This window comes from Octopus sinensis, linkage group LG2 (assembly GCF_006345805.1).
Source record: "Octopus sinensis linkage group LG2, ASM634580v1, whole genome shotgun sequence".
NCBI classification, from domain to species: Eukaryota; Metazoa; Mollusca; class Cephalopoda; order Octopoda; family Octopodidae; genus Octopus; species Octopus sinensis.
In genome coordinates, this window is record NC_042998.1 from 147,535,925 (window position 1) to 147,548,440 (window position 12,516).

At 37.5% G+C, this 12,516-nt stretch overlaps 1 protein-coding gene across 4 annotated transcripts in view; it reads right to left on the minus strand.

Moving 5' to 3' along the window:
* Nucleotides 1–1,760: 1,760 nt before the first annotated feature.
* The window catches only part of LOC115232421, a 71,396-nt gene continuing 60,640 nt past the window's right edge, over nt 1,761–12,516 (minus strand). For all 4 annotated transcript variants that reach the window (XM_029802284.2, XM_036500141.1, XM_036500144.1 and 1 more), the window contains exons 6-11: nt 11,217–11,318; nt 9,373–9,548; nt 8,224–8,398; nt 6,014–6,156; nt 3,010–3,169; nt 1,761–2,383 (exon numbers count right to left, since the gene is read on the minus strand). In XM_029802284.2, coding sequence (XP_029658144.1) covers nt 2,321–2,383; nt 3,010–3,169; nt 6,014–6,156; nt 8,224–8,398; nt 9,373–9,548; nt 11,217–11,318 — 819 coding nt within the window. In that variant the 3' untranslated portion in view covers nt 1,761–2,320. The remainder of the gene's footprint in view (nt 2,384–3,009; nt 3,170–6,013; nt 6,157–8,223; nt 8,399–9,372; nt 9,549–11,216; nt 11,319–12,516) is intronic.

The window sequence follows — 12,516 nt, forward strand, 5'->3', positions numbered from 1 at the left end:
CCCAGTACTGATTTTTTAAAAGCCTGGTGCTTATTCTGTTGGTCACTTTTGCCAAACTGTTAAGTTAAGGACATAAGCACATTAAAACCAGTTGTCAAGCAGTGGTGGGGGACAGACACACACACACTACGGGCTTCTTCCAGTTTTTGTCTACCAAATCTTCTCACAAGGCTTTGGTCGGCTTAAGGCTATAGTAGAAGACACTTGCCAAGGTGCCAAGCAGTGAAACTGAACCTGGGATCATATGGTTGGGAAGTAAGCTTCTTACCACACAGACATGTCTGTGCCTACTTAGGTCTTAGTTTAGCTAACAGAAGCCTTAAGTCACCACCATTATCATCATCATCGTCACTGTCACTTTTTTCTGTCTGCCTTGCATACTGCTGTGTGTTGGATCTTTGACAGGATCCAACAGGCAGAACTACACCATGCTCTTGGTATGGTTTCTATTGTTGAATGCCCTTCCTAATGCCAATTATTTTGCAGTGTTTTAAGTGAGTTTTTTTCTTTTCCATAGAGACTGAGAGAGTGGTGACTTTAGGTGAGATTCTGAGAAGTGAAAGTATGACAGAGGAACAGGTTTACTGTGATGAGGAGAATAACAGAAACAGGGCCAGGGACGGGAGTAATAGAAAGGAAATAGAAAGAGTAGCATTAGTGGGTTAGTGAGAGAGTGATAAGGAGTGCAGTGGAGTAAGAGATTCAGGGTTACCCCCTGTTGTATAGGGTGAGGCATCATCATTTAACATCCACTTTTCAGTGCTAGCATGAGTTAGACATAATTTGTTGAGGCAGATTTTCTATGTTTGGATGTCCTTTCTACTCTAACCCTTGCCTCTTTCTAAACAAGGTTATATTTCCAATGGTAAAATGTGGGATGAAGTGATTAGAAAGGATCTACAGACATTGGGACTCACAGCAAGGATGACAGGAGACTGAGACTCCTGGTGGTTTGTTGTGCTTGTAACTATCAGATGATGCCAAGACATGGGAACACACACATTATACACCCCTACACACTGGGCTTCTTTCAGTTTCTGCCAACCAAATCCACTCAAAAGGTATTGAATGACCGGGAATTATTGTAGAAGACACTTACCTGAGATGCTACACAGTAGGACTGAACCTGAGGCCATATGATCGGAAACCAAGCTTCTCAACCATACATTTTAAAATCAATCACCAAGATTAATTACAAGTCAAACAATTATTGACCAACAAATTCCTAATCATAGTAAAACAGTCATCATCATTTTAATGTCTACTTTCCAGTTTGCATGGATCAGATGGAATTCGCTAAACAGTGTTGGTTACTAATAGAAACTGAACAAAGATTATACTTAGACTTTTCATTTATTTTATCATCATTTTCATTGCCATATCTCTAGTGTTGAAGTCATAATAAAATACATCCAGTAAATTCTGTAAAGTGTGAGATCAAGAGGACCCTCTAAATCAGTTGACAACAATCCCTACAGCAATGGTACCAAGAGAAAAATCACTCAGTACATCCTGTAAAGAGGTTGGCATTAGGAAGAGCATTCTGCCATAGAAACCAGATCAAAAATTTAACATAAGCGAGATGAAGTCGTCCAACCTAGGGGGCAGTAACTCTGAATAGGAACCAATACTGATTGCAATGACTCATCTAACCCATGCCTGCATAAAAAGGTAACATAAATAAAATGATAGTGATGACACCGTTAGAAAAGGATTGACCTGTAAGCTGGAACCAAATAAATCAACAAACAAGACATAAATAATATTTAAAATAGTTTTATTTCATTGCCATTTGGTTTCTTGTATATTTTATGATAATAGATGTATATGTTTACATGTAATATATAAGTAACTGAATAAAGTAGTTTCTGTGGGGTGATACTGTTTTTATCTGTCGTGGAAATATGAATGAGAAGTAGAATAAGGGAAAGAGAGATTGATATAAAAGAAAGAAGAATGAAGATTAAAAGGAGACAAATATAAACAAAAGATAGATAAGTAGGTAGGTAGATAGATGATGGAGGGAGAGAGAGAGAGAGAGAGAGAGAGAGAGAGAGAGAGAGAGAGAGAGAAAGAAAGAGAAACTGAAAAAGAGAGAGGCAGACAGACAAGAAGTGCTCTCATTACCAACACTGTTTACTCTCTTGCAAATGTAATGCAATGACAACAGCCAGAAGAAAAACAAAGATCAAGAATGGAAATTTCATAGATTTTGGTAAATTCAGTTGACATTAAAGCAGGCAACAATGCCATTCCTTGGAAGAATATACCCAAAACTGTTTTTATGGATAGTGCTCTAAAACATTGCCACAGGATGGTTCTAACCAAAGTATTCCTCAAGGTATGCAACCCACTCTTTGACAGAAGCATCCGTGTTGGTAGGCTGCAATGGAAAGGAGACTGTGGTTATTTATAGTAGTAGTAGTAGTAGTAGTAGTAGTAGTAGTAGTAGCAGCAGCAGTAGCAGCCCAACACTCTCACTTTAAAACTAACTGTATTGATTGAAGTCAGTTGGATTGACTTACCTACAGACTGAAGTTGGGTTCTTGCATAAAGAATGAAGTTATGTCTCTTATGTACAGATTGAAGTAATCAGGGCATCTTACCTACAGACCTATGTCGGGTGACTTGCCTACAGATCAAAGTAAGTTGGGTATCTTGCCTACATACTGAGGTAAATTGGGTCTCTTACCTACATACTGAGGTAAATTGGGTCTCTTACCTGTAAATTGAATTAAGTTGGGTATCTTATTTATAGAATGAAATATGTTGGGTCTCTGACCTATAGACTGAAGTAAGTTGGGTACCTTATCTATAGACTGAAGTAAGTTAGGTGTCTTGTCAATGGAACCAACAAGAGTGAGTTACACATAATAACTACTCAAATTAGTTACAAATGTGTAGTTTGACCTGGTCACTTTGTGATACACAAATATTCATGGCAACCCCATACTCTGAAATGTGGTAAAATCTATAACAAATAATATTTAAAAAACAACAAAAACTCACCGAAATATTGCCCTTCATTTTCACGTCTCCACCTCTCAAAGAAAGAAGTGCAATATTTGGATGGTCAGCAGATGACAGCTGCAATGTGCATATAATGTTAGCATTCTTGCCAACAACAACACGTAGTCTGTTTAAGTGCTGCATCCAATCAGCTGGAAGTCTAAATAAAATAGAAGCCTCACACATTACAACAGTAAACAAGGCATGAGATTAATGCGATTAATCAATCATCATCTGTTTAACACCCACATTTCCAAGCTTGCATTTGTCAGATAAGGTTGACTGAGACAGACTTTCTACAACTCAATGTCCTTCCTGTCACCAACCCTCACCAACTTTTCCAAGTAAAGTAATGTTGGCAAGGCAGGTTTTTCAAAGAGGGGAAATGAAAAGACATCACTTGAATAATGCTGACAAATCAAATCACAAATCTCACACAATATCAAGACAAGGATACACAAACATTCATATATGCTGTATATATATATTTACACTATGATATGAATATCTATTTAAATTTTACCACAGCTGTTGTCTTTGTGTTTCAGAGCAAAAGTAGATAACTCTGCTCATTCCACTTTGCCTGGCTGACTCAAAAGTAGATCACTCTTATTTGAGTGGTTAAGAAGGACATCCAGAGCAATGATAGAAATGGTGGGTATGCAGGGAACGAGGGATGACGGTGGTGAAATTTCCCTACTCTTCAGGTTATGGAGGTTGGGAGCTTATAGCATTTAGCCTCCCACCTTGTCCAATATCAGTATCATGGGTCTTGCTGTGCCCCTTGTTCCCTGAAACCACATCCTATCATTGAGCCAGGTATGAAAACAAGTTCACCAATCCAATAAAATCATTCATGTCATTCATCCATGCACGGAAAATGGATGTAAAAAAAAAACAGCAGACATCAGAATAACAGGGAAAGTACAGAGTTAGTTTAAATAATAACACAAGAGTACATAGGTTGTTTAACCTTCTAGAAATAACAGCCAAATTTCCCTCAAATCACATTATAACACGAAAATAACTTTACAAAGCCTGAATTGAAGGTAAATGATAAGAGATGGGGAAAAGGAAAAATAACGAAGAAATGAGTTAGAGATGTAAAAGGAGTTTATGATAAGAGAGAGGCAGAAGGAGGAAGAGAAGAACTAAAGGGAGAGGGAATGTCTTCTTTAAGTCTTTATTCTTTTGTCTTTTATTATCAGACTGCAAGCATGCTGGAAAAATCACTGTCATGAAGCATTTAATTAGATAGATTCATCAACATTTTAATGTCCTCTTTTCTATGTTGGACAGAGTTTATTGATGCTGACTTTCTATGGCTGGATGCCTTTGCTATCACCAACCCTCACCTGTTTCCAAGAAAGGTAATATTTTCCCATGGCTAGACATGTTTTCAGAGAACATTGAGAATGAATGATACTGCCTATATGACAGTGGCACTCATTTACGACTATAATGCAGAGAGAAGACAAAAAGACATAAACACACACACAAACAGGCTTCTCTCACTTTCCATCTACCAAATTCACTCACAAGGCTCCAGTTGTCTCAGAGCTGTGGTAAAAGACATTTGTCTAAAGTGCCACACAATGGGACTGAACACAAAACCATGTAGTTGGGAGAAAAACTTCTTAGCTACACAGCCACACCTGCATCAAGTAAAAAAGAAATAGAATATCTAACATCTGATGGCTAAACACACAGTAAACTATTTAAAATGTGAAAGTGAACAGACAGTAAATTGCTTGTAAAGTGTTTTATATATGCATACACATAGACACATACACACAAAACAAGGTGGAAAATATAGTACTGAAATACCAAAGGTAGAGTAATATACTTTTTATTAAAGCCAAAAAAATCTTCATAAACTGTTACTTAGTTTCATGTTACCGTTCATCAGACAGTTGTGATCATACCAAAATAAAAAATGATATAATATGATATGATCATATATTACATTACATGTACCATCACAATTTTTATTTTAGTATGATCACAACTATCAGTGTTCTCGTAAAACAGTTAAGTCAAATAAGCAAATACAATCATTCATCAACAGATGCTTGCGTAGTATACTTAAAATTAGATGGCCCGAACACATAAGTAATATGGAGCTATGGCAAAGAACAAATCAAGTTTCGATTAGGAAGCAAATATTTAAGAAAAAGTGGAAGTGGATTGGTAGCACAATTAGAAAAGAAACACCAAATGTAACGAAAAGTGCTTTACAGTGGAAACTGGATGGATATAGAAAGAAAGGTAGGCCTAAGAACTCGTGGCGTAGGTCAACACAAAAGGAACTAGAGAAAGGGAGACATTCATGGTAGAGTATAAGTACAGAAACCAAAAATTATACGACATGGAATTCAACTATAAGCGGCCTATAATCAGCATTGGAGGGTTAAAGGCAGGAAAAAATAATGATCACAACTATCCAGCGAATGGTAACGTGAAACCTTGAGTAACAGTTTGTAAAGATTTTTTTCAGCTTTTATATATATGTTTTCTTTTATTCTTTTACTTGTTTCAGTCATTTGACTGCAGCCATGCTGGGGCACCACCTTAAAGAGATTTTTAGTCAAAGAAATCGACCTCAGGACTTATTCTTTGTAAGCCTAATACTTATTCTATTGGTCTCTTTTCCCAAACTGCTAAGTTACAGAGATGTAAGCACACCATCGATTGTCAAGCGATGGTGAGGGGACAAACACAGATACACACATACACACATATATGACTGGCTTCTTTCAGTTTCCGTCTACCAAATCCACTCACAAGACTTTGGTCAACCTGATGCTATAGTAGAAGACACTTGCCCAAGGTACCATACAGTGGAACTGAACCCAGAACCATATGGTTGGAGAAGCTTAAAAAGCAGCCAATGAAATTACAAAAATGAGGTGCAGGAGACTGTCTACACAATGTAGAGGGAAATGGGAATAAAGATGAGTTTTTAGGGCAATGAAGGGAAATCATGGTTAATAAGCAACTTTACCTGTTCTGAATATCATTGATCTGTTCCTTCAAACTGGAATAATAGTGCCATCGACTTATGATGTTCTTCACACAAGAGGGTAAATTCTGGAGTTTCTGAACATGTTCAATGCAATCAGTTATATAAACATCAGAATTGTTCACCTGTTGTGGCAAGAAGAAATAAAATTAAAGACATTTAAAACAAAAATAACTAAATGAATTCATTGAACAGGTTATAATTTTCCAGTTTGTCAATCTTTAACTTCATCTTTAGTATTGCTTAGGTGGAGTACGAGAGCATGGGAGTCAGTTCACTCTGGGTAACACTTTTATGGTAGGACAGCAATTTTGGGTCTGCTGTATAAATTTGTATAACAGTGGGTTAGTAGGGGTCTCAAGAGCTGCTCCAGGTGCCATTTCAATTATGCCATTAACTTCATTATTAGATTATAAGTCATATTTACATACATTTAACCCATGCCAGCATGGATTAGATGAATGCATTCGTAAAGCATTGTTTTTCAGCCAGATGTCATTCCTGTTACTAACCTTTACTTATTTTTTAAGTAAAGGATCACCCATTCTCCATGTCTTTGATAGTGCAAATCCAGCAGATGAGTTGTTGACTGGAGAAATTATGGCAACATTACTGATTGTAGCTCAGTGATGTTCAGAGAAATAAATAAATAAGGTCATGCACACAGACATCATCATCATCATCCTTTAATGTTTGTTTTTCATGCTGCCATGGGTTGGACAGTTTGACCAGAGCTGGCCAGCCAGAGAGCTGCACCAAGTTCTAGTCTGATTTCACTTGCTTTCTACAGCTGGACACCCTTCCTAATGCCAACCACTTTACAATGTGTCTGGGTGCTTTCAATGAGGCACCAGCATGAATACTTTTACATGGCACCGACACAGGTGCTTTTTATGTGACACTGGCACAGGACACTTGCAGACCAATCCTCTTCATCAGGGGATGTGGTCTTAACACTTCTGCTGTGGAGGAGTACAGTAAGACACCAGGTATCTTGGTCCTTTGTCATCTTGTCTGAAAGGTTCACATACATCAAATACATTATAAATTGTTCTATTGTAATATAGCTACCCAATATCTTATCTGAAACCTTTGGGATTAAGTATGTTTTGGAATCCAGAATTTTTCAGATTTTGGAAATGATAAATACATGATATTCATTTGGTATATTCTTGGTTATAAATCATGACTCCAAGGAATAAGCTTACATCCAGCCTACCACCAACTTTGAAAGTAAAATTTTGATTTGTATATTTCTTGACTGCAGGCTGGACTTAAGTTTTGAGTCCATAGAAATACTGTTACTGAATATTGATAGACCTGGCCTAGTAGCAGAGCAATTTTGAGGAAAATAGCTTTTATTCCTGTCTTTCTTTACTTTACTTGTATCTTTCATCTTTTACTTGTTTCAGTCATTAGACTGCAGCCATGCTGCGGCACTGCCTTGAAGAATTTTTAGTTGAATGAATCAACCTCAATACTTATTTTTTTTAAAGCTTGGCACTTATTCCATCGTCCCCATTTGCTGAAGCACTAAGTTACAGAGACATAAACACACCAACACCAGCTGTCAAGTAGTGGTGGAGAACAAAAACACATACACATAATATAACAGGCTTCTTTCAGTTTCTGTCTACTAAGTCCACTCACAAAGCTTTGGTCAGCCTAAAGCAACAGTAGAAGACACTTAGCCAAGGTGCCACACAGTGGGACTGAACCATGTGGTTGAGAAGCAAGCTTCTTACCAGACAGACACACCTGCACCTATATGTCAAGCAACAACTTATAAGCCTTTCTTTTAACCTTTTCTGATGAGTTGTTGTGCACCTGACCACTATTATACAATAAGTTCATTATTATTACATCAGTGGCTACCTAAGAATAATGTAAAAATACAGATTAAACAAAACACCTACATACCAAACACCTAAGAAAGTTATGTAAACACACTCTAGTGAAAGTAATTCACCTTATTGTTCATTTCAATTGTGAATAAATACTTTAAATAATATAGTTTATTTATATAATAATAAACTGGTAAATGAAGTGAGATAAAGATAGATTATAAAATTACTAGCGTAATGTCTAAGTTTGTTTAATGGCAAACATGATTTTTGGAGTGCAGATGACTTCCATTCGGAATTTTGGATAAGAGATTGTGTACCTGAATTTTTTAACAACAAGAGATTTACCTGAACGTCTGACACCAGCATGTTACCACTGTTTGATTGTTTGAAGAAGAAAGTAACAAGGAGAGATGTACCACCATCCTGAGGTGCTTTCAGTTCAATTTGAACAGAATTCTTGTCATATTTTTTTAAACTGACACCTGTGAATGATTCATACACCTGATACAGCTGTTGACTTCTGTGTAAAGATGGAGCAAGTGGAAAGTATTAAGTCAGAGACAGTAAGGCAAAAATTACAATGGAGACAGTGTGATGTATAAAGTAAACATGACAAAGGTGAATGAAAAATATATCAAAAGAAGAAGGTTTTATGACCAAAATTTTGTTTGCTTCAGAGATAAAATCCAATAGCATTAGCTTTGAAATATAATTGTTTTTAAATCAAGCACAGCCAGAAATGTAGAGGAAAGAGCAAGGTGATTATATCAATTCCAATAGTTGACTGGTACATTATCAACCTCAGAAGAGTGGAAGGCAAACTTAACCTCAGCAGGATTTGAACTCAGTTCACTGATAACCAGAATTAATATGCAAGGTTGTCTATCTGATACTCTGTGCCAAATCACCAAAACACTTTTGTTAACATATTCCTGTTAAGGTACATTCTGTTTGTTTTGGTTATGTGAAAATAATGAAGACTTTATGCAGATAATTTTTTATGCCAATCTGCCTGAGACTGCCCTTGGTTCTGATACGAACGTCTTGTTAAAGTGATCTCAAATAAAACCTTCCACAAAATTTCACATTAATATCTTAAACCCCAGATTAATAATGAAAGTGTTTTACTAAATTCTTCATTATTATCAAAATTAATTGAAATAAAAAAAAGTTTATGTTAACATAAATATGGCAACAAAAGGGTTAAGCTGGTGTTTGGCACATGAAATTTTGATAGGAGGTTTTAATTTAGATCACTTTAAAAACAGGAACTTTGCAACAGGGAACTAGAGTTGGCCTTAGACAGGTTTGTATCAAAAACAATAAAGTTACATCTAGACAAGGATACAATTCTGAAAAGTCTTAAAAAGAAAAGGAAAAAAAAAACGATACGTATAAGGCTCTGGATTAGTAAATTCCGAAAAATATTTAAAAATAAGCAAAATATATTTCTAAGAAGAATTTTGGAAAGATAAAGTTAAAATTTAAACCTACAAATTTAATTGCTTTTCCAATTTTTGATTCTGCGTTTGATATAGGTTTTCTTTCTGTGATAAAGTTTCTGAAAGTTGTTCACAGGATCCCTTCATATCTTCCAGTTTTATCTGGAGTTTACTCAAATTTTCCTTGCCATTCTGGCATGCCGTTTTGGCCATCTCAATCTTGGAGAGCTGAACAACAACAATAAACAAAAACAGAGATACACAACAAAAGCCAAACAATTCTTCAGATGATACTAAATATTTGCTCTAATGAGAATGCCTTTGGGAGACTAGGGGTGGCCCACAATAACTCTGCCAGTGCAAGGCCCTAGAAAAAAAATACACACGTACACACACATGTAGACACATAGTTGTAAAACAAAGTGGAAGAAAAAACACTTGACTATCAAAGGGTGGATTAAATAAAGTCTTACTGAAGCTGAAACTCTTCACAAACTGTTACTCAGAGTTTCATACAACTGATCAGCCAACTTTAATGCCACTTCCCCATGTTTGTAGCTAGATGCCCTTCTTGTTTCCACATAAGACAGCCAGTCATGTTTCCACAAAATATTGGAAATGAACGGCACTGCTTCTATAACAGTGACATTCATTTTCAACTATCATGCAAAGCCAAGACATGAAGGCATAAACATACACACACATATATACATACACACATATACATATACAACAGGATCTTTTCAATTTCGATCTACCAAATCCACTCACAAGGCTTTGGTCAGCCAAGGGCTATAGTAGAATGCACTTGTCCAAGGTGCCTGAACCCAAAACCATGTGTTTGGGAAGAAAACTTAATCTTCAAAGCCATGCCTATGCCTCACATCTCTCTCATTCATATTTTTTTGTTTCAGTCATTTGACTGTGGCCACGCTGGAGCCCTATCTTGATATATATATATATATAAAACATCCATTTTCCATGCTGGCATAGGTTTGATAGTTTGACAGGAGCTGGCAAGTCAAAAGACTATGCCAAGTTCTACTGTCTGCTTTGGCATGGTTTTTACAGCGGGATGGCTTTCCTAATGCCAATCACTTTATAGAGTGTGTATTGGGTGCTTTTAACATGGAGTGGAAGCACTCCGTCGGTTATGACAACAAGGTTTCCGGTTGATCCGAATCAACGGAACAGCCTGCTCATGAAATTAACGTGTAAGTGGCTGAGCACTCCACAGACACATGTACCTATTCCTTTATTACCCACAAGGGGCTAAACATAGATGGGACAAACATAAACAGACATAGGTATTAAGTCGATTATATCGACCCCGAAAGGATGAAAGGCAAAGTCGACCTCGGCGGAATTTGAACTCACAACGTAACGGCAGCCGAAATACCGCTAAGCATTTCGCCCGATGTGCTAACGATTCTGCTAGCTCACCGCACATGTACCCTTAACGTAGTTCTTGGGGATATTCAGCGTGACACAGAGAGTGACAAGGCCAGCCCTTTGAAATACAGGTACAACAGAAACAGGAAGTAAGAGTGAGAGAAAGTTGTGGTGAAAGAATACAGCAGGGATCACCACCATCCCCTGCCGAAGCCTCATGGAGCTTTTAGGTGTTTTCGCTCAATAAACACTCACAACACCCGGTCTGGGAATCGAAATCGCGATCCTATGATCGCGAGTCCGCTGCCCTAACCACTGGGCCATTGCGCCTCCACACATTTTACATAACACTAGCAGCATTGAGGTCACCAAATGATTTACAAGACAAGACCCCTCAATTGAGGGAGTAGCATTAAGGAAAGTGGCTTTGTGCCAGAGGAGGGTAGTGTGAGCAGAAGGCTAGATATATAACTAATTTTACAATTTTTCCAAATGTATACATACCAAATCCTCATGGAGATAGAAATCACTGACAGGAAGATGTTGTTCAAAGATTTCTTGAATTTTATCAACTTTTTCTCGTTTCAACTTGCTGTACTGCTGAGACTAGGAGAGAAGAAAATATGAAACAACATTATAACTGTGGTAAATATGGTTTCAAATTTTTGCACAAGGCCAGTGATTTCGGAGGGAGGAAGTAAGTTGATTACACCAACCTTCAACCTCAGTGTTCAACTGGTACTTTATCGACTCTGAAAGAATGAAATGCAAAATAGACTTTGGTGGAATTTGAATGACAGATAGCATACAATAAAAGTAACGGTAACAACAATAATCCTTTCTACGATAGGCATAAGGCTTGAAATTCTGGGTTGGAGGAAGGCTAGACGATTGCATTGACCTCAGTGTTCAGCTGGTACATATTTCAGCAATCCCCGAATGGATGAAAAGCAAAGTTGATCTCAAATTGTAATAACAAGAATGGTTTTCCAACATACAGATGAGGGCAGAAACGTGGTGTGGATGGGAGGGAGAACAATGAATTAAATTAACCCGAGTACTTAGTGCTTATTGTATTGACTTTTCAACGGTGAAAAGTAATGTAGACATTGTTGATAGCATTTAAGTTCAGAACGTAAAGAGGCATCTAAATAACACGAAGAATTTTGTGTGGTTGTTTCTCATTGCCTTTAAAAGTAATTAAAGCAAAAGAAAAAGCTTGAAAGAATTAAGAAAAATAACTCTGTGAATATTTATTCTGAATTACCTCCCCTGAAGTTTTTTTTTTTTACTTTCGTTCCTAAAGATAATTTGTGAAGGGAACCTACTTCTCATCGACAACTGTGATTGTCACACGCCGATGACGGATCAATACTCAGAAACTCGAGTCCGTTTGTATCATAAGTTGAAGACGGGAAGGATGGCTTCCCTTTGTAAATACTGATAGGGCACAGAAAGTGTGTCTATAGCCAGCTGGAGGAGGTGTCCTCCTGGGGCTACAAACTAAAATAGCATCCACCCTTAGGGGTTAGCCATATTTAAATGGCAAATTATACGTCACGATGTGTTGTAGCTACTGTTTATAACTCGCTCTGAGATTTAATATCATCATCATCATCGTTTAACGTCCGCTTTCCGCGCTAGCACGGGTTGGACGGTTCGACCGGGTCTGGGAAGCCAGGGGCCGCTCCAGGCTCCAGTCTGAATCTGGCAGAGTTTCTACGGCTGGATGCCCTTCCTAACGCTAACCACTCCGTGAGTGGATTGGGTGCTTTTTACGTGCCACCTGCACAGGGGCCGGAGG